The 20118-nt window shown below is 46.1% G+C and overlaps 2 protein-coding genes across 13 annotated transcripts in view; one reads left to right on the top strand and one right to left on the bottom strand.

Moving 5' to 3' along the window:
- Positions 1-18209, bottom strand: part of LOC132248613 (splicing factor 3A subunit 2-like) — a 43075-nt gene extending 24866 nt beyond the window's left edge. Inside the window, exons 1-3 of one of the 7 annotated variants that reach the window (XR_009459908.1) lie at positions 17645-17751; positions 14559-14665; positions 9065-9334 (exon numbers count right to left, since the gene is read on the bottom strand). Coding sequence is in view for 1 of the 7 variants with exons in the window: in XM_059722258.1 (XP_059578241.1) it covers positions 14604-14665; positions 17668-18130 (525 nt within the window). In the remaining 6 variants the exon portion in view is untranslated. Of the gene's footprint in view, positions 1-9064; positions 9335-9616; positions 9867-12083; positions 12984-14558; positions 14666-14974; positions 15146-17644 lie in introns of those variants that run through there. The other 6 variants (XR_009459910.1, XR_009459912.1, XR_009459907.1 and 3 more) reach the window with 6 other exon arrangements.
- WDFY3 (WD repeat and FYVE domain containing 3) overlaps positions 17905-20118 on the top strand; it is a 378134-nt gene continuing 375920 nt past the window's right edge. For 3 of the 6 annotated variants that reach the window (XM_019479325.2, XM_059722256.1, XM_059722255.1), the window contains exon 1: positions 17907-17995. The gene's annotated coding sequence lies outside the window, so the exon portion shown is untranslated. Of the gene's footprint in view, positions 17996-20118 lie in introns of all 6 variants that reach the window. The other 3 variants (XM_059722254.1, XM_019479330.2, XM_059722257.1) reach the window with 3 other exon arrangements.

The raw sequence follows: 20118 nt of genomic DNA, 5'->3' as shown, positions 1-20118 counted from the left end.
GCCCCTGCAGTCTAGACTGACTGGAAGCAAATTCACTCCTAGTCAGCATTTACAAGTGTAACAGCCAGAACCAGAGGGATTAATAAGCAATAATATGTGTTTCTTGGAGGCACATTTTGCCTAAACAGGTAATATTAGTTAATATAACCTTGTAAGTTTGTAAATTGCAAATGTAACTTGTGTGTCATAAGTTTAACCAAAATGATAAATTAACTGTTCATGGAACTGACTGGGCCCCATAGGCAAAGCTGTAGCTGTGAGATTAGCTGGCCTAACAGTTTTTTGCTCGGGGTTCAGCCTTAGCGATAAAAACTGGATCTAACTGCTTGGCACACCCAACACATTCCAAGAAAGCATATCCCAAGAAAGCATATTCAAATGAAGCCTAAAAGGGGTTGGGATTTAGGCGGAGCGATGTCAATTTCAAACCTAAAGGTGCTGCATCATAATTTGCTTATTGGATAAACTCAAGTCTGGGTAGTAACCTTTTATGATAATTTTAACACCTTTCAATCCCATAGGGTAACAGCTATAGGGCAATGTTGTGAGTGGCCCTGAGGCCAACAGATTAACATAAGACTAGGTATAAAAAGCACATGCATCAGGTAACCAGCAGGAAGGAGGGAACAGAATGGTCATTTCTGTTCCACGCCCAGACCCCAGACTCCCGGTGTGAGTGAGGATCGGATCCTGATCAAGGGACCTTGCCCGGTAATCCCTCTGACAGCATTGATCAACGGGGATGCCTGACTTTGCTGGAATCACTTGGCGCACACCTGGCATTGAGGGACTATCGATAAGTTGCCAACCCATGTCTGTCTGTTTGTTGTTTTGAACAGCCCAGCATGGCTAATACCCTTGCAGTGCCCAGTTGGCTTGCAACAGATTGATCTATCTATCTGTTGTTATTATCTGTTTTTATTATTTACTATTAGCTCTTTTATACTGCATTATCTGCTTATCGCATTTATCTTTGTTAACTGTTGTGTGTGTGTAAGCTATAATAAATTTGCCTTTATTTCACTCCCAACTTTGCCTCTTCGATCCGGAACTGAATCAAACAGCCCAGTTGGCCTGTGATAAAATTGATACACTCACAGTGCCCAGCTGGCCTGTCACAACAAGTGTGATACTTCGCAGTTGATCTAGTACCTATTTACAGGTACTAGCTAACTGTGCAGTAGCCTAACTTACTGTGCAGTAAATCTCCCACACATGTAGACTGATGCTTTACTATACAGTAGATCAGTCTATTGTGCAGTAAAGCATATTGTGTAGATGCACCCATAGATGATCAAAAAGCACCAACAGATCTCTTATTACAGACAGTGAGGCTATAATATATCAAACAAAGCACCTAAATCTAAAGTGATTTGTGTGGTCCTTAGCTGCGTAAAGCTCTGTATCATTGTTCTCAGGCCTGTAAGGAAATATTAAGCTATTTCCTGAAACATACTGGATTTTCTCTGGAACTCTAAGTAGTGACCTGGCATAGCATTGGTTTAATCTGATTGCTACTAAAACAACAATTTCAGGAATTAGAATTGTCAGTTACATAGATTTAAATTTCACTTTTCTCTAGCTTCAATTACACCATAATGATTCAAAACAAAATCAGAATATATTTTATGATCTCAAACTAGTTAAAAACTGCTTTGACTTGTCTAAATCCATTTTAATTTCTATTATGAAATTCTTTTTTAGGAGTGCAAAATAAGGGAGACTCACAATGTAATTTAGTTAGAGAATTGCTATAAACCTCTGTAAGCTTTTATTTTATTTTTTATCTAAGCAGTGGCATAACTAGTGCAGGGCTACCTGAGTGCCAACAGGAATAGGGAGTGAATAAAAACAGCTTGTGATGCAGCTGTGTGATTGCAATTGCAGCAGCAGCAGCAAGTGGAAGTCATCATTTTCCTCTGAGTGTTGCAGCTATCCTGGGCCAAAGCTACCATGGAGCTGAGGATGGCATCCCAAGTAAAAGACAACAAGAAATTGTTTTTTAGATATATAGGGAGTAAAAGGAAGGCCCAGGGAGGAATAGGACCACTGCTAAATGGGCAGAAACAATTGGTGACGGACAGGGGGGACAAGGCTGAACTCCTCAACGAGTTCTTTGCCTCAGTGTTCCTAAGCAAGGGGCACGACAAGTCTCTCACTGGGGTTGTAGAGAGGCAGCAGCAAGGCGCCAGACTTCCACGCGTAGACCCTGAGATGATGCGGAGTCGCTTGGAAGAACTGGATGCCTTTAAGTCGGCAGGCCCGGATGAGCTCCATCCGAGGGTGCTGAGGTCACTGGCCGACATCATTGCAAAGCCACTGGCGGGAATATTTGAACGCTCGTGGCACACGGGCCAAGTCCCAGAGGACTGGAAAAGGGCCAATGTGGTCCCCATTTTCAAGAAGGGGAGGAAGGAGGACCCGGGCAACTATAGGCCAGTCACTCGCACCTCCATCCTTGGCAAAGCCTTTGAAAAAATTATCAAGGCTCACATTTGCGAGAGCCCGGCAGGACAAATTATGCTGAGAGGAAACCAGCACGGGTTCATGGCAGGCAGATCGTGCCTGACCAATCTAGTCTCTTTTTATGACCAGGTTACGAAACGCCTGGACACAAGAGGAGGGGTGGATGTCGTATACTTAGACTTCAGGAAGGCCTTCGATACGGTATCCCACCCCATACTGGTGAACAAATTAAGAGGCTGTGACTTGGATGACTACACAGTCCAGTGGGTGGCGAATTGGCTGGAGGGTCGCACCCAAAGAGTCGTGGTGGATGGGTCAGTTTCGACCTGGAAGGGTATGGGCAGCGGGGTCCCGCAGGGCTCGGTCCTTGGACCGATACTCTTTAATGTCTTCATCAGCGACTTGGACGAGGGAGTCAAATGTACTCTGTCCAAGTTTGCAGATGACACAAAGCTATGGGGAGAAGTGGACACACCGGAGGGCAGGGAACAGCTGCAAGCAGACCTGGACAGGTTAGACAAGTGGGCAGAAAACAACAGGATGCAGTTCAACAAGGAGAAATGCAAAGTGCTGCACCTAGGGAGGAAAAATGTCCAGCACACATACAGCCTAGGGAATGACCTGCTGGGTGGCATGGAAGTGGAAAGTCCTAGTGGACTCCAAGATGAACATGAGTCGGCAATGTGACGAAGCCATCAGAAAAGCCAATGGCACTTTATCGTGCATCAGCAGATGCACGACGAATAGGTCCAAGGAGGTGATACTTCCCCTCTATTGGGTGCTGGTCAGACCGCAGTTGGAGTACTGCGTGCAATTCTGGGCGCCGCAATTCAAGAGGGATGCGGATAACCTGGAGAGGGTCCAGAGAAGGGCCACTCGTATGGTTAAGGGCCTGCAGACCAAGCCCTACGAGGAGAGATTAGAGAAACTGGACCTTTTCAGCCTCCGCAAGAGAAGGTTGAGAGGCGACCTTGTGGCTGCCTATAAGTTCATCACGGGGGCACAGAAGGGAATTGGTGAGTATTTATTCACCAAGGCGCCCCCAGGGGTTACAAGAAATAATGGCCACAAGCTAGCAGACAGCAGATTTAGACTGGACATTAGGAAGAACTTCTTCACAGTTCGAGTGGCCAAGGTCTGGAACGGGCTCCCAAGGGAGGTGGTGCTCTCCCCTACCCTGGGGGTCTTCAAGAGGAGGTTAGATAAGCATCTAGGTGGGGTCATCTAGACCCAGCACTCTTTCCTGTATATGCAGGGGGTCAGACTCGATGATCTATTGAGGTCCCTTCCGACCCTAACATCTATGAATCTGTGGGTGCGCAGCAGCATTGTTATGCTGCTATACCTAGACTCCTATTACGACTACTAAGATTAGAAAAAAATTTCAGTTGTGCAATTTGTTTACAGGCCTGGAAGGCCTGAAAATTCTTCTCTCTCTTTCTTTATGCATGTGTCTAAAAGCTGCTGACTTCAGGTAAGTGGGGCGTAGGGCCAGCACAGCTGCAGAGGTTCCTAAGGGGGAGCCCCCTGGAGCCCTCTTAAGTGAGCCGGCAGGGAGCCACACTCCCGAGACGCGCGTGTGCAAACAGAGTAGGCAAACAGGAATGCTCTGTGGGGTGCAGGCAGGGAGCAGGCTGGGGGGAGAACTTTCTCATGGGTGAGAGGGCATAGCCCGGAGGCTGATCCCTGGGGCAGTGGCTGCAGCCACCCCAGGAGCTGGGGCTCTCCCTCATGGGGAGGGAGACATAGCAAGCAGGGCAGCCTGCAGGCTCTTCTGGGGAAGCCCGGAGGGGCCCTGATTGGCTGACTCAGCTCGGAGCCACCTGATTGGCTGCCGGGCTGGCATCGGGAAATTCAAACCACAGCCCTTAAAAACCGTGGTTTGGTCAAGCCCCAAGCAATTGGGGCTTGAGAACAGAGTGGGTGCACGTGCGCCCCCTGGACTCACCAACAGCAGCAGCAGAGGTGGCGGCAGCAGACTACCCTTCAGGTAAGTGAGGCAGAGGGCCAGCACAGCTGCAGAGGATCTGGAGGGGGAGCCCCCCTGGAGCTCTCTTAAGTGAGCTGGCAGGGAGCTGTGCACATGAACAGAGCGCGCAAACAAGCGTGCTCTGTAAGGTCGCGCCTGCGTTTGCACAGGTGTTCACGCTAGGCAGGCACACAGAAGAAGGTGACAAGAAGGAGCACCCAACAGGAGAGTGATGAGGACTTATAGCTCTGCAGCTAAGGTAAGGGCACGGGTTGCTCCTTGGAGGTCTCCACTCAGACAGAGCCCTGCCCCACTGTCTGCAGAGGCGATCTGGTGGGGACCCTGCCATCGGGGGGGGGGGGGGAGCCCTCACCTGTCCCTCATGTGTCCACCTTAGGGCCTTGGAGGAGCAGGTGAGGGAACTCCAGGAGGCTGTGAGCAGGCTGAGGGGGATCAGGGAGGATGAGGCTGTGAATGCTGGGTACTTCCATTCCTTACAGCTCCCGATGCCTATGGGTGAAACCCCACAAGAGGAATCTGCAGCAGAGAAGTGGAAGACTGTCATCTCCAGACCCAGGAAGCAGGACCTGGCATCTGCTTCCCCAGTGCATCTCGTCCTTGTCCATGTGGGCACTAATGATGTGGCTGGGGGTAGTCCTGACCGTGTCATGAAGGACTTCCGTGAGCTGGGGGTTGGGCTCAGAAAGTCAGGGGCACAGGTGGTATTCTCCTCCATCCTTCCAGTTGGCAGCAGCCGGAGGCACCGGGATGCCTGCATCAGGGTAGTCAACTGGCAGCTCCAGAGATGGTGTCTTCAGGAGCGCTTCAGATTCTACAACCATGACCAGCACTTCCAGGGAGAAGGCTTCCTAGGATGGGATGATCTTCATCTCTCTCCTAAAGGTAAGAATCTGTTCTCCCACAGGTTGGCTGATCTCCTCTGAAGAGCTTTAAATTAGGTTCAATGGGGGGCAGGGAACCGGTGGTTGATGAGAACCCAGGGTTGGAAAGTCACAAACAAGGCACTGGACCTAACCAGGTAAGCACTAAGGAGAACACAAGCCATCAAGGCAAAGGGGCACCAAGAGCACCCTTTGGGGGGCTAGAATGTCTTTACACAAATGCCAGGAGTATGGGGAATAAGCAGAAGCTCATACGCCTACTTGCTAGCACACAGTATGACTTAGTTGGCTTAGCTGAAACATGGTGGGTTTCTACGCACGACTGGGTGGTAGGCATTGAGGGGTACGCGCTGTATAGACGCGACAGAGTGGGAAAAAAAGGCGGGGGTATAGCTCTCTATGTTAAGGAGCAGTACACATCTTCCATCATCAAGGCTGGAGTGGAGGAGGGGAATACCGAGGCATTGTGGGCCAGGATCCAGGGGGGGCCAGGGGAAAAGGACTTGGTAGTGGGGATCTACTACAGACCTCCTCACCAGGATAATGAGCTTGATGAGGTATTCTCCAGGCAGCTCTCAGATGCCAGACAGGCAAGGGAGGCAGTGGTCATGGGGGAATCTAAATTACCTGGACATCCGCTGGGAGGAACAGGCGGCCAAAACAAGCCACTCAGGGAGGTTCTTACACTGTGTGCAGGACCTCCACCTAGCCCAGGTGGTGTCCAGTCCCACCAGGGGTACTGCCTTGCTAGACCTGGTCTTAGCAACAGGGGATGATCTTGTGGGGAACATGCAAGTTGATGGTAGTCTGAGAGATAGTGACCATCACTTGGTCGAGTTCACTATCCAGAGAAGGGTGAGAAAAATATCCAGTGAGGCTAAAGTGTTAGACTTCAGAAGGGCCAACTTTAGTAAACTTTGAAACCTAGTTAGTAAGGTGGCGGAACTCAAGAGCATTGAGCAAATGGAAGTCTAGGAGGGTTGGAGGTATCCCAAGGGAGTGATCCTTGGGGTACAAAAGGAGTCTATCCCCTTACAAAGGAAAGGGGGTAAGGGGATAAAAAAGCCCCCTTGGCTGAACAGGGAGCTCCAGGAAAGACTGGGGGCAGAGAAAGATATTTATAGGCAGTGGAAGCAGGGGGCAGCCACCAAGGAGGCATACACCCCCCTGATGCGCTATTGCAGGGAGTTAGTTAGGCAGGCCAAGGCAGGACTGGAGCTTAGGCTGGCTTCAACAATTAAGGACAATAAAAAGTCCTTCTACAGATACATAGCAAGCAAAAGGAAAGCGCAGAGTAACACAGGGCCCCGGCAGGACAAATCAGGTCAGTTGGTGGTTGACACAGGGAAAAAGGCGAAGCTCTTCAACGAGTTCTTTGCTTCAGTATTCCTAAGTACCGACCAAGACAATTCCCCCATTGAGCATAGACAGATGTCCAAAAGGCACCAGACTGCCAAAGGTTAGTGCTGACTTAGTTAAGGAGCATTTGGAAGGGCTGGATGAGCACAAGTCAGCCGGCCCGAATGACCTACGTCCACGGATGCTGAAGGAATTGGCCAGTGTCATAGCTGAGCCACTGGCATGGCTGTTTGAGCACTCATGGTGCTCCAGCCAGGTCCCTAAGGTGCCCATTTTTAAGAAGGGGAGAAGGGATGAGCCGGGTAACTTTAGACCAGTCAGTCTTACCTCTATCCCTGGGAAAATACTGGAAAAAATCATCAAAGAGCGCATTTGTGAAGGCCCAACGGGAAACGATGCTGAAAGGAAACCAGCATGGATTTGTCACAGGTAGATCTTTCCTGACAAACCTTATAGCCTTTTATAACCAGGTCACACGCTGCCTTAACATAGGAGCTGAGGCTGATGTCATCTACCTGGATTTTAGGAAGGCCTTTGATACAGTTTCGCATCCTATTCTCATAGGGAAGCTAAGGGGCTGTGGAGTGGATGCCTACACAGTCAGGGGCGTGGATGACTGGTTTAGGGGCTGCACCCAGAGAGTGGTGGTGGACGGGTCGTTCTTGGCCTGGAAGGAGGTGGGCAGTGGGGTCCCGCAGGGTTCGGTCCTTCGACCGGTGTTATTTAATATCTTCATCAGCGATTTGGATGAGGGTGTGGAGAGCACCTTCTCCAAGTTCGCTGATGATACCAAATTATGGGGCAAAGTTAATACACCAGAGGGCAGGAAGCAGGTACAGGCCAACCTGGACAGGTTGGATCAATGGGTGGAATGAAATAGGATGCAATTCAACAAAGATAAATGTAAGGTACTCCACCTCGGAAGGAGTAATTCCCAGCACACCGACAGGTTGGGGGATGACCTCCTCAGCAGCTCAGAGGCTGAGAGAGATCTTGGAGTCATAGTTGACTCCAAGATGAACATGAGCTGGCAGTGTAACGAGGCCATCAGCAAAGTCAATCGCAACTTGTCGTGTATTAGCAGACGCATGACCAACAGATCAAGGGAGGTCATGCTCCCCCTCTATGCGGCATTGGTCAGGCTGCAGTTGGGGTACTATGTCCAGTTTTGGGCACTGCATTTCAAGAGGGACACAGAGAATCTGGAGGGCTCAGAGGGCCACTCACATGATTAGTGGCCTCCGTGAAAGACCCTACGAGGGGAGGTTGAGATATCTGGATCTCTTCAGCCTTCACAAGAGACAACTGAGGGGAGACCTTGTAGCTGCCTATAAGTTTATCAAGGGAGGACAGCAGGGAATTGGTGATGCACTATTTACCAGAGCACCCCAGGGAGTAACAAGGAATCATAAGTGCAAACTAGTGGAAAGTAGATTTAGGTTAGACATTAGGAAGAAATTTTTTACACTAAGGGTGGCCAGAATCTGGAATGGGCTTTCACGAAAGGTGGTACTATCGCCTAACCTGGAGATCTTCAAGAGGAGGCTTGACAGTCACCTGGCTGGGGTCGTCTGACCTTGGTCCTCTTTCCTGCCAAGGGCAGGGGGTTGGACACAATGATCCATTGTGGTCCCTTCCAACTACAATCTATGAATCTATGAATCTCTTTTCATCCACAAGTTACTTGTAGGTATGCTGTAGGGCAAGAAAGTCTATATTTTTCTAATGCTAGACTGTCTGTCTACATGGACTTAAGTGGTTGTGGAGCAAACTCCAAATGTTCCTTCTGAAGGTGTCTTCCACAAGTGTTCAGCCAATGGCTTCCCTCAATGCCAGTGGTTTTCAACCTTTTTAGATTCAGGACATCCCCTCCATAACTTTTTTTTTTAAATGTAGTGGCACCCTGGTTGAAAACTTCCGTGCTGCCTCTATTTACCTCAATGATTTTCAACCAGGCTGGTACCACTGCCATAACCAAATGGAACTGCCCCATGCGCAGCCAGATAAGGGATGGCCAACCCTGCTGAAGCCCTTCTCAGTCCAGCCCTGCTCCATGCTCCTCCCAGAATCAGAGACACGTGGATTATTTACACCTTCCCTGCCTACTTCAGTTCCTGGAAGGAGTATGGTTAAAGGGGTCACACCAGGATGGGCTGCAGCAGGACTGGCTGCTCCTGCCTGCTTTAGGCTTATCTGGCTGAACATCCTGGTTGAGAATTATTACTTCATACAGTCCTGCTGGGGGACTTAAGAAGTTTGCACCTATGTAAGTTTTATGCTAGCATATCACGTGGACAGTAGTCTCTTTGCATAAGATGTACCAGGGAAGGTAAAAATTCTCCTATGCCAAATATGTTACGGACATGAGTAGGGCTGCGTGAAAATGTAATTAATTTGTATGTAGGTCAGTTGGATGCTTAAGAAAGTAGGCATGCATGTAATACAGCAAGTGTTATCAGAAGGCAATATTGCATAGAGCTTTGAAAGCTCTCTTTAACAAATTCTTACTCTTTGAGGAAATGTTACATATTGCCATGCAATAATCTTTTGGAAGAAGCTGCAGAAAAGAATTTGCTCTTTTCACTTTTCTCCATACTTGGAGGCAGAGGGAAACTGGCATTGATATGCAGGATGAACTCTGTGGAAAAAGAAGGAACGGAGTATCAGTGGCTTGGGTACCAGTGGCTTGTGACTGCTATGTTGCAGGATAAGAGAGAGGGAGGACATGCATGCCTGACCAAAGCAAGCTATATTTTAAATATGCCCATTTACACATCACTTATTTTTCTTTGTGAAAAACTGGCCTGCAAGGCTGTAGTAGTCTGTTGCTGCTTGACACTGGAGCAACAGTCTAAATCAAAAGAACAAGCTAATTGGATTCTTAATATGGCAAGCAGATTGCAATTGTGATGGGACTTGATATGTTACTCCAATATTTATTTTTTACAAGCTTATCCAGTAGCTTTGTGTGATGGACTACTTAAATATAAATTAAATGAATCTCTTGGACTAACACGGTGCTTCTTCATCCTATCATGCTGAGATTCTCTGTACACGTTTGACATATCACTTGAGACTGAAGGTATACCAACAGCAGGCAATATAAAAGACATCTTTTTCCGTTCTATATCTTCTAAGAGCTTCTATTGTACACTGACAACTGTTGTTTTCTACAGTGAAACAGCAAGTATTAAAATTCATGTAGTAAATACAAAGGTCCAAGCTGGTTCTGCAATTTAAATATATTCAAGACTTTTCTGTCAAATTCTGAATATCCTAATAATATGACTGATCTCTCTGCTCATTTTCATGAATACTTTCCAGATACTTGGTCTGTCCTACTGCACAAGTAAACAAAAAAGTCATATAATAAACTGAATTCATTTCTGGCTTTTTTTTAAATTTACATTTCTGAATATGTTGCCAAAAAAAACCCTTAAGAATCTGTTCCAACTTAAATGGATTTCTGTTTGAAAACATAAGCGTTCAGAAAGTTTCCCCATATTCAAAATTGAAGTTTATCCATATCTCTTCTACTTTCAGACATAGTACTATAAAACTTACTAGTTTCTTCCTTCAAAATGGAAGCTTGCATACGCATATAAAAAAGTAATGTGGCATATACACTAAAAAGGCAATCTAAACTTTACAAAACACTGTAGCAAATCACTGGCATTTAAATGAAGGCCAAATGTGCAGACTTGTGAGGACACATTTTTTCCATTTAGACACCAGATGGCAGTGTTTTCCCTCATTCAGAATATGAGCCCTTTCTTTTAGCAAGGTTTAACTTCTCTTGGAGGCCTAAGTGGACCTTCTGCTTCAGTGAGTCCTCTTTACAGCTTCCATGTTTAGATGAACATGCTACAGCTGTACCGACCCACAGTCCTGGGGTCCCCCTTACAGCAGGAGGAGCCCTAGCCCCAGCCCCAAGCCTCTGGTGGCAGCCTCACATGGGTGGATAGGACAGGAGATCGGCTGCAGCGGGGAGGCAGCAGATGGCTGGGCTGGCTTATAGCACTGTGGGGGCAAGATGGGAGGCAAGGCTTGGGCTGTGGCTGGGACTGGAGCTTCACCTGCCAGGAGGTGCCAGGGAAGTTGCTCTGCCTCTGAGCACATGTGTGGAGTACCCACCACACGATCCAAGCACCCGAGGTGGCTCCTGCCAGCTCTGAGCTGCAAGCAGGTGGGGTACCGCTGGCCCAGTCCAAGTTGGGGTGCTGGGACCTGAGCATGGCTCACCCAGGGCCTGCCTGCAGAGCCAGGCAGGTAGGCGGACAGGGCTGCTTCCACCCAGCATCCCCCGCAGCACCAGCAGAGGCTGAAGCCAAAGCCGCCACCTGTGCTGCTTGCCTATGGGCTGGATAGAATCAACTGGCAGGCCAGATTCAGCCCACAGGCCATATTTTGCCTACCCCTGCTCTAAAGAAATATTGCATGTGACAATATGCTACAGATTTTTAGGCTGTACGGTTAAGCACTTATAAAAGAGGGCATGCCAACTTCATTCTGCTCCCTTGTACACTCATCTGACTGAATGAAGTTCAGATGTTGTGGGGAAATTAATATGATCATACAATTAAGACTGTATTATCATAATGTATCTGCAAAAGAGGCAGAATTAAGACTTCACAGGCAACTAGAAATCTAGGCTTTCCTGATTTTTGAGTGTTTAACTTTCTGCACACTGGAAATCTATCAAAGACAGGAATACCCAATTACCTGTGGGGGCACATTTCTCACAAGAAAACCACTCTCTCTCCAATCTCTCAGTCCTGATCCTCAAAGGAAACTTACAAAACACTTCCCAGAGATGAGCCTATGAACTCCACTTCATCAACCTCCTGGATACTAAAAATCATGGACTAAATATAGACATTGGATTTATGACACATTATAACCTGCCTGACATCTGACTCCCCAGGTATCTCTCCACTATTCATCCCCCTTCTCTCTCTTTCCCCCGCCTCCCAGCCTGTCTCTCACCCATTGACGACTCAATCTACATTTTCACTGACTACCTGTCTTGTATGCATATCAGCCCAGCCTCTGGCTTCTTTACTTTTCATTCCATCTAGGAAGAGCACACACTAACTGCAGAAACTTCCTTAGCCTGATGAAGGGTTTTTGAACCCGAAAGCTTGCTTAATAATTGTTTTCCAACTATTTAAGCTGGTCTAATAAAAGATATCAGATTCACCCACAGAACCTTGTCTGCCTATGTCCTTAGACCAACATGGCTACAACCTACACCCCTGTAACTTTCTCTTATAATTTTTTGTAACTATCTACAGTCTTGTTGAAAAAGCTTAAAAATAAAAAACCTATGATGACCATAAATAATTGGCATGATTTGAACACTGAAACTTAACAATATCACAAACAAGTACACTAAATTCTAGTTTATTTACAACTCCAAGGAGAATGCAACTAGTGGAGATTTATTAAGTAGGAATTAGTTATTATGAGATGACAATTATGGAAGGGTGGGTTCTGGCAGCCGATGAGAACAATGGCAAATTAAATAGTGGTTACCAAAGATTCCATAGATCAGGAGTTGGCATTTTCCAGCAGCAGGGCAAAATGACCGAGCTCAAGTCTGAGATGGGCTGGCACTGGGACCCAGCCATCTCCATCACTTTTTCCCATTGCCTGGCTATGGCATGGTGCTGCAAGATTGCCCCTGGCCAAAGTCTCTGTGCCCAGCTGCAGCATGGGCAAAGTCCCTTGCTGATGAATACTGTCTTGGGTTGGCAACCTTGAGAATAGGAGTAAATTACTGGGCCTTCAGGAACTGTATAAGAGAATACAAAGCTGCTTTATTTTTTCTCCTCTCTCTGTTCCTCCAGCAGTTCCATAGCATCTCCATTGTTGTGGCCCTGCTACTGCTTTGCCAGTGGGGACAGTCTGGCCTCAGAACATTCTGTGACTACTTCTCTTGATAGGCTGTCAATGTTTTCTCTTAGTTGCTCCTCTTGTGCTCCTATTTTAAATTATTTTCAGATTTGGCTGAATTATAACTGGATAAAGAATGAACATGCTGCCCTTGCTCACCATCAGCGGCCATTTGCAAACAATGAAATGTGAGCTTTTCAAAGAAAAGGTCATAACATTTATAACAAAAACTATTAGGTAGCCTAATGTAGAAGCTGAGGTCAGTTTTCCTCATCATAGGGTGCAGACACATAACAAATAAACCATTCCAAAATGTCACTGATTGAGAACCATCCACAATTGTTGCTGGAGTTTTGAAACCTGATTCTCCGTCCTGCTCCAGCATAACTTTTCTGCAATTAGATTTACAAAAACATCTGGTTTAGTATATGAGAACTAGACTGAATCAGTTTTACTGTCCAGATTGCATGAAGCAGGGTAAGTTAATGTAGTAGCAGTAAAAGGGCTGTGAAAGGCCCAATTCCTACCGAAGCTATTGAGAGCTTCACCTGAATGTAGACAGTTGAACCGGTTTCCTGTTAAACTTCAAATGTCAAAGGTAGTGGTGGTCAGATAGGCAAAGGTGTTTACATATGAAAAACCATGAAAGTTTTATAAAAAAAAAAAAGACTGATGTAATCCCGTTTGCACAGATGCTTTGCAAAGAGGGAAAAGTAACTGCAAATCCCTTTATTCTAATTATAGTGCTGTCATTACATGCGTTCTCTGAGAAAGATAAACAGTTAGTCACAATGAGGTCTGTCAGAGGAGACATGTTGAGGTGAAGGAAAACAAGTGACTGCTATAACTCAATATGGGTTTTGCAGCCTGGCATTGTGATAATTCACTAGAATGTATGGACTATATATAAAATTGCTATGAACAACCTACTGCATAAAGGAGAGAGAGAGAAACAGCAACATTTTTCCATGCAGCTAAATGGTTCATGTAAGTGCTGTTGTGCTTGGAAGAGTTTTTGTTACTTACCCAGTTTTGTTTGACTGCAGCTGAAAGGATTTACAGAACAGTTTCTGCCCTATATGATTTCTCTACCCTAACATTGGCTGGAAAACATACTGCTATTGACTTATGTGAAAAGATTAAAGTACCATTAAACACACAAATGACAGAACTAACTTGTTTCTGTTACAAAGTTTGATTGCAATTTAGTGCACACAGATTGTATTTTGCACTCAGATTACAATAAGCACAAATTGTGTTTTCCCTTGGCATACTCTGGAATAACTATTCCTGAAAGGGCCAAATTGTGTCTGACATTGTGGATATCCTTTTGATAAAACTATATAACACACTATCATAACTTTGCAAATTCTTACTTTCTGGGGGAGTGGGGTGGGAAGAGGACAGAGGAATTTGTTAAGTGTAGTGTGTAACATGAACTGCATGCATATACAGCTCCTAGCCACTGGTCTTAACACAGCTCCTTTCCTAATTATAGGCCTGTGCTGGATGCTGCCACCATTTCTATTAGAAGAAAACAGTAGGACACCTAGACTTTTTTGAGTAGAATATAACCAAAGAGAAAAGTTAGAATAGTTTGAAGTGCATCATTATACAATTTTATACTGTGTGTGTCCGCTCCATGTTAGGCAATGGATATGCACTGCTTTCTTCTAACAAGTCAATTTGATTGATTAAAAACAAACAAACACCTTTTCCTGATGTTGTCTACCCCTACTTTTTGTCCAATAATTTCCATTGTTGTGCTGCTTCACTATTGCCTTAACAACATATATGCTTCATCAGGCTTCTTTTGAGGTCAAGGGCAAAATTCACATCAGTGTATATTGGGGAGTGAGGAGTGGAGTGTTTTCAGTCCCCAGAGAAACCAAAATTGGGTCTATTTGAAAATTTGAAATGTTCTTTATTTTTTGACATTCAATGAATGAAGAAATGTTGATACTTACCAGAAGTTGCATAACAGATCTGTTCACCAGCAAAGTTTAAGTGGTTTACTCTGGTAAAGGAGTGAGGAAGTGGAAGTAAGTCTCTCTTGGCATAACAGTTTTCTCCGCTGCAGAAAAAAAGAGAAGTGTTATCACTGATTATATTCAAATTGCCTGGAGTAAGCAAGATCACAATAGCAGGAAACATTTTTCTTTCCGTGCCAGTTGTTCATGGGTATGGATGAGAATAGATTCAAGTACTGTGAGAAATGAATTAGCAAATGTTATCCTGCATAATGTAATAAATTAATAGCCAGCCTATTCTCATGATTTGAACTAAACTTTGCTCTTGCTGGTACAGCTGGTTCTAGCAGATGCCTTCTAGAAAAAAGCAGGATTCCACTCTATAGGTCTAAAGGAAACATAGTTGGGCTCACATTTTTTAGTGCTCCGGGATCTTTTCCTACTTGCTGCATTTCTCTCTGCATTTCATGGAAGCAAGACTTGGCTCCTTAGCAGCAGCAGGGTACATGAGCATGGTATGTGCTCTTTATTGCAGCATGAATTCTTGGGGCCAGGTCTTCCAAAGAGTTCAAGTCTTTTTGTTCACTTGCTGAAATGAAACTGACTTTTAGAAAGGATTGTTTATAAGAAAAGTGAGCAGCTATGGTGAGCATTTCCAGAGATCTGCTAACTTCATTTGGATGACTGAAAAGAAGCTCTTGGGAGCAGGGTTTCCCCCTTCCCCAGCCCTCCAAATGACTTGCTGGATGCGGGAGTATGGAACTGGCTGTATGCCTTCTGCACTCAGCTGTGTCTGGTGAAGACTCCCCTGTCTGTACTTGAATGAAATGTTGTCTGGTGTTGTAGCCGGACCTTGCACCTTGCAGATGGCTGAGCACTGAAGTGAGCTTCTGTCTGACTTATGAAAAGGGTTTTTTTATGCTACTATTTCTCTATGCAACATCAAGCAGGATCTGGAATTTAATTTGCAAATGCATCTAATATTTTATTTAATTATAATTGATATGAACTTTTCAGGTGAACATGTTGTTCTGGTTCAATAATTCATGAACAGGACATAATTTTTTTGTGAATATTGATATTCATTTAACAGCCTTTTAAACAAAAATGCACTTGCTTCCACAAAAAAACAAGAAAATACTTTTGTAAAGAAAATGTTAAATATTTTAAGTCCAGGCTATATCTTAAGAAGGCTTCCTCCACTATTCGTTTGAAGTTTCCTGCTTTTGTTTACTTCACCTCATACGCAATTTTATCCGACTAATTTGAAATTTTCCTCTTTGGGTTTTTTATCTCTTTACACCATCTCACTTTAGGTTTGGTATTTGATTACTAACTGTACATCGGTTTCTGTAGTCAACTTCACTTACACACTGCAGTTTCACTAAGAATTAAAGTTACTTATCAAGTGCAATAGGTTGAATCCAAAGCCAGCTTTCCCACCATCTTTGAACTATACCAGAATAAACTGAAAAAAACTCACAAGTCAATATAATCAAGGCAATAAATTAAGTAACTGAGGATAAACTTTGAAAAACTGACTCAAAAAGAAAAGAGCAGACAATTAAAACAATCAACTTTAAGTGTTTGTCTTCAAGAATTCAAATACCACTCTGTAAAAGGCAAAGGGCCCTTTTCATGGGCTAGGAAACAAGGCTCAACCTTGTTTAAAGAAGAGGGCCAAGAACTCATGTAAGCATGTAGTAAAGTTATCTGTTCAATGGTGAGTGCCTTGTAGGTATCTGGGTGCTATCTGTTGCTCCACAGCTGTGAAGCATTTCAGCCTAGGAGTGCTTATCTATTTATGTATTCTGGAGAAGGAAAATACTTGGTTGGGGGACAGGGAGAGGACAGTCTAAGTCTGCAGTTGTATATCACACTTTGACCATACTAAAGGCACAAAAAAACAGAGGCTTGTTAACTCATACTGAGTACCCTCTGAGCAACTCAGAGTTACACCACTTTAGGTGAGGGCTACCTCTGGGCTGTACCACCCATCTTATGTTAGGATAACTCCAGTTTGCTCCAGAGAGATAAAACAAGCCATTTGCAGTCCTCCAGCATCCCAGGATGCACAGCTTCTAGCCCTCCCCCCCCACACTTTATCCAGAACATGGATACAACCCAGGTGTTCTGTTTTCTAGTCAAACCTCTGCTCCTTAGCCTTCTAGCAGCAAGCTATAGCGGCAGGGGCAAGAAATGGCATTAATCCTTAACCAGCAACTGCTCAGAGCATGTTCTAACTTCAAGGACCCCCAGGACTTGACACCCCAGAGACTGGTTTCAAGTTGCAGCAAGGGAAGGTTAGATCAGTCAGCCTGTGTAATTGCCGAGCCATGTGATAGTGTTCTCAGTGGCCCCGTGCAGTTCCTGTAGCCTGCCACTGAACTTGGTCAATGGGCAGTCATTGACAATATGCGATGTGTTTTGCCACAGCTCTGGTCTGGATTGTCTCAGAGCCCAAAGGTGGAGGTTGGCTGCATGCAGACCTTGCCCTGTCCAGAACCTATTCAGCAAGGCCCGATGATTGTGTGGCAGGTAGAAGCCAGGTAGGTAGGCTATAGGATGGACGTGTTCAGGGTGAGGCCCAAGCAGCCCCTTGCAGGCTGGACTCTGCCAGCCTGCGAGGGAAAAGCCATAGTTTCCCACTTTTCTCCTTTAAAGGAGAATCCATTTTTTAAACATTGTCTGCCACCCTTTCGTACATTCTCCTGACCCACAGGTGGAGAAACCACTGAGCTAGATGAGGTCCTTTTCAACAGGGTCTGAATTACAGGGAAGCTGGGAGGGCATAAGAGACCAGAGCCCTCCTGTAAGATAACCTGAAGGGTGTTTATGCCCAAAATCTTGTGGAGAAGAACTGTTCCAACTATCTGAGTTAGTTTAATAGAATATATCAAAAAACCTTGTCTAACCTGGGGGAGGGGTCACTTAGGTGGACTTGCTAATAATGAAAGTTTAACTTGATGTTAAACCCCCCTGAGAATCAAAGTGTAATTTGAACCCCACCTCCCAACCCGAATTGTCTATGATTTAGGGGGGCGTTGCTTCACCTCACGCTCAAACAGGCCCCCTCTGCTCACCCTGGAAGAGAACCACACCTCACCGGCCCCTTTGGGGTGGAAAGCCGCGCGGGTCTCCCCCGTGTCAGCGCAGCGGTCCTTCCGGCCGGGCGTGGGCGGGTGCCACATTCCCGCGGGAAGGCGGTGGCTGCGGGGCGGAGCGCGGCCGGCCTGGGAGGGAGGGGATTCGGGAAGAGCCGGAGCGGCGGCAGGCGGAGAAGGAGGATTAAAATGGCCACCAGCAGCGGGTGCGGGGAGCGGCCGGTTCGGCTGTACCCCGCTGCTCGGCCTCAGCCTTAATGGGGCCGCCCGCTCCTGGCGACTGGAAGTGGAGCGTGGGGTCTGCCCGCACGGAGTCGCCCCGCCGCCGCGGTGAGTGTCCGCCGCCCAGGCCCCGGCCTCGGGCACACGCAGGCCATGGGGGAGGATAGGGCCTTCCCGAGATGGGAGCCCGGAACCGGGAGCCGTGATAGTGCCGCGGCCTGTTTGTCCGCGCGGGGATTTCATCCCCTCGCCCGCCCTGGGGGAATCGGCCTTTAAGTGGGGGAGGTTAGACGTAGCTCAAAGCTGTGGGGCCGTGACGTGCTGGATGGGGCAGGCTTGGCGGGCCCTTGGGGGAAGGACATGGAGGGATCATCCTCCCCCCCACTTTATTGGAGGAGAAGGGGGCCGTGGGGTAAAGGTTAGGAGGCTCTGTATGTAGCCCACCCCAGTCAGGAGGCTGGGCTGGCCCTTTTGCCTGGTGCTGTTGGGTGTAGGTAGATCTGCACAGGGGCACAAAGCCTGGCTGCTGTAGGGGAAAGGACAAGGAGGGATCTCCTCCCTTCCTTGGAATTGGAGAAGGAATCAGTGGGTATGGGATAGGGGGCTCTCTGCATAGCCCACACCTGTGCAGAGGCTGGGCTGGCCTTTTTGGCTGGTGCTGGCTGGGGCAGGTAGACCTGCACAGGGGCAGAAAGCCTGGCTGCTGTAGGCTCAGGCATGGATCTTCCCTGCTTATGGCTTTACAGTCTGGATGGTTTTTTACACCTGTGTTGGGGTTGGTTGGGAGAAGGGGAAATGCACCAGTGCGAAGAATGAAGGGGGGTAGGGAAGAAACCCCAACTTTCTTTTGCACCACAAAGTTTAAATGTTCCCTGGAGCAGCCCCCCCTCCCCCCACTGCTTGTATGTGGATTTGCGCATCATGGTTGGACTTGAGCTGGTTCCAGGTTTTGTTTGGTCACTGTCAGGTTTTGTGAGATCTTGTATATCGCAGCAGCAAGAGTGAGAGTGGCATCCTCAGTTTTTTAGAAAGCTTTTAGCCATGGTGAGGAACGTCAGATGTGTTGTCTTGGGTCTGCTAAAAGCAGCAGAGTGCTAGGAATGGTGTTCGGCAGTGGGACATGCATGTTGTGGAACATTGGGCATATTTATCTGTTCATCCTCTTTATTGTACTTCCGGAAAAAGCGCAAGGAAGCATAAAAAGGCATGCTGTGCATTTGGTAATCTTGAATTCATTCTCTTATGTGTTTGTTTTCTGGAGATGTGGGCATTTTGTTTATGCTTACAATGAAAGTTAAGTTGGGCGTGTGTGCAAGTGTTTGATGGGTATTTTTTTCACTTTTGTGCATGAGCCTTTAGGACTGTTAATGCACGTAATTAAGGTCTAAAATAATCTTTTAATAGTTAAAAATAATAAAACCTTTCAATAGTGCTTTTAGTTCAGGCTTCAGTTTATAGGTATCTTTTTCTTATTTCATCTTCTCCTTATGCAGAAGCAATATACGCACTAAGTAGAGGAAGCAGCCATCCGGAATGGTGGCATAAATACTGTATGAATTAAGTTCACTTTTTCTAGCGGGTGCATAGATTTTGCCTGCCTAAGCAGCATACTGCCAGATAAGCATTTACATCTTCTGTGGTCAGAACTTTATCCTCTGGGGGAGGCTTCAAAATAATACCATGGATCACACATGATTATTCCACTAAAACTAAAATCAAATGGGTATTAATACATCTCTGTGTAACCGTCTTTATTTTCAGTCTTGCAACTGTTAATATTAGGCATATATTCTAAAGATCTGTTGGTCTAGGAAAGTCAAATAACCAAATCTTTGTTATGGCAGATAAGACTATTGCATTCTGCAGTGAGAGTCTTTTGCAAGTCTCTAATTGGAGTATAGTATTTATGAAATAGAGTTATGATTGTTGCATTTTCTCCTCCAAATTATGTCCAAGTTCACCTGTCTGCATAGAAAAATACTTAGAAACTGACAGGGAAAATTGTGCTCTGCTAATCTCAATAGATCTTTCAGCATTGTTTGATATAGTTGACTGCAAGGTGCCAATCAAGTACTTATGTGGCTTGGTTGGTTTTCACTGGACCAATCTCAATTGGTTCTGCTCTTTCGTGCAAGAGACGTTCCAGAGGATGGTGATGGATGAGTGCCCATCCATCGTCTGTCTCCTTTGAACTTTTCTCGTGGGGTCTGCAAGGAGTCCATCTAACCACC

Source organism: Alligator mississippiensis, chromosome 2 (genome assembly GCF_030867095.1).
Source record: "Alligator mississippiensis isolate rAllMis1 chromosome 2, rAllMis1, whole genome shotgun sequence".
Taxonomy (NCBI): domain Eukaryota; kingdom Metazoa; phylum Chordata; order Crocodylia; family Alligatoridae; genus Alligator; species Alligator mississippiensis.
Note: the sequence above shows the minus strand (reverse complement) of the source record. Positions and strands in the feature narration are given on the sequence as shown.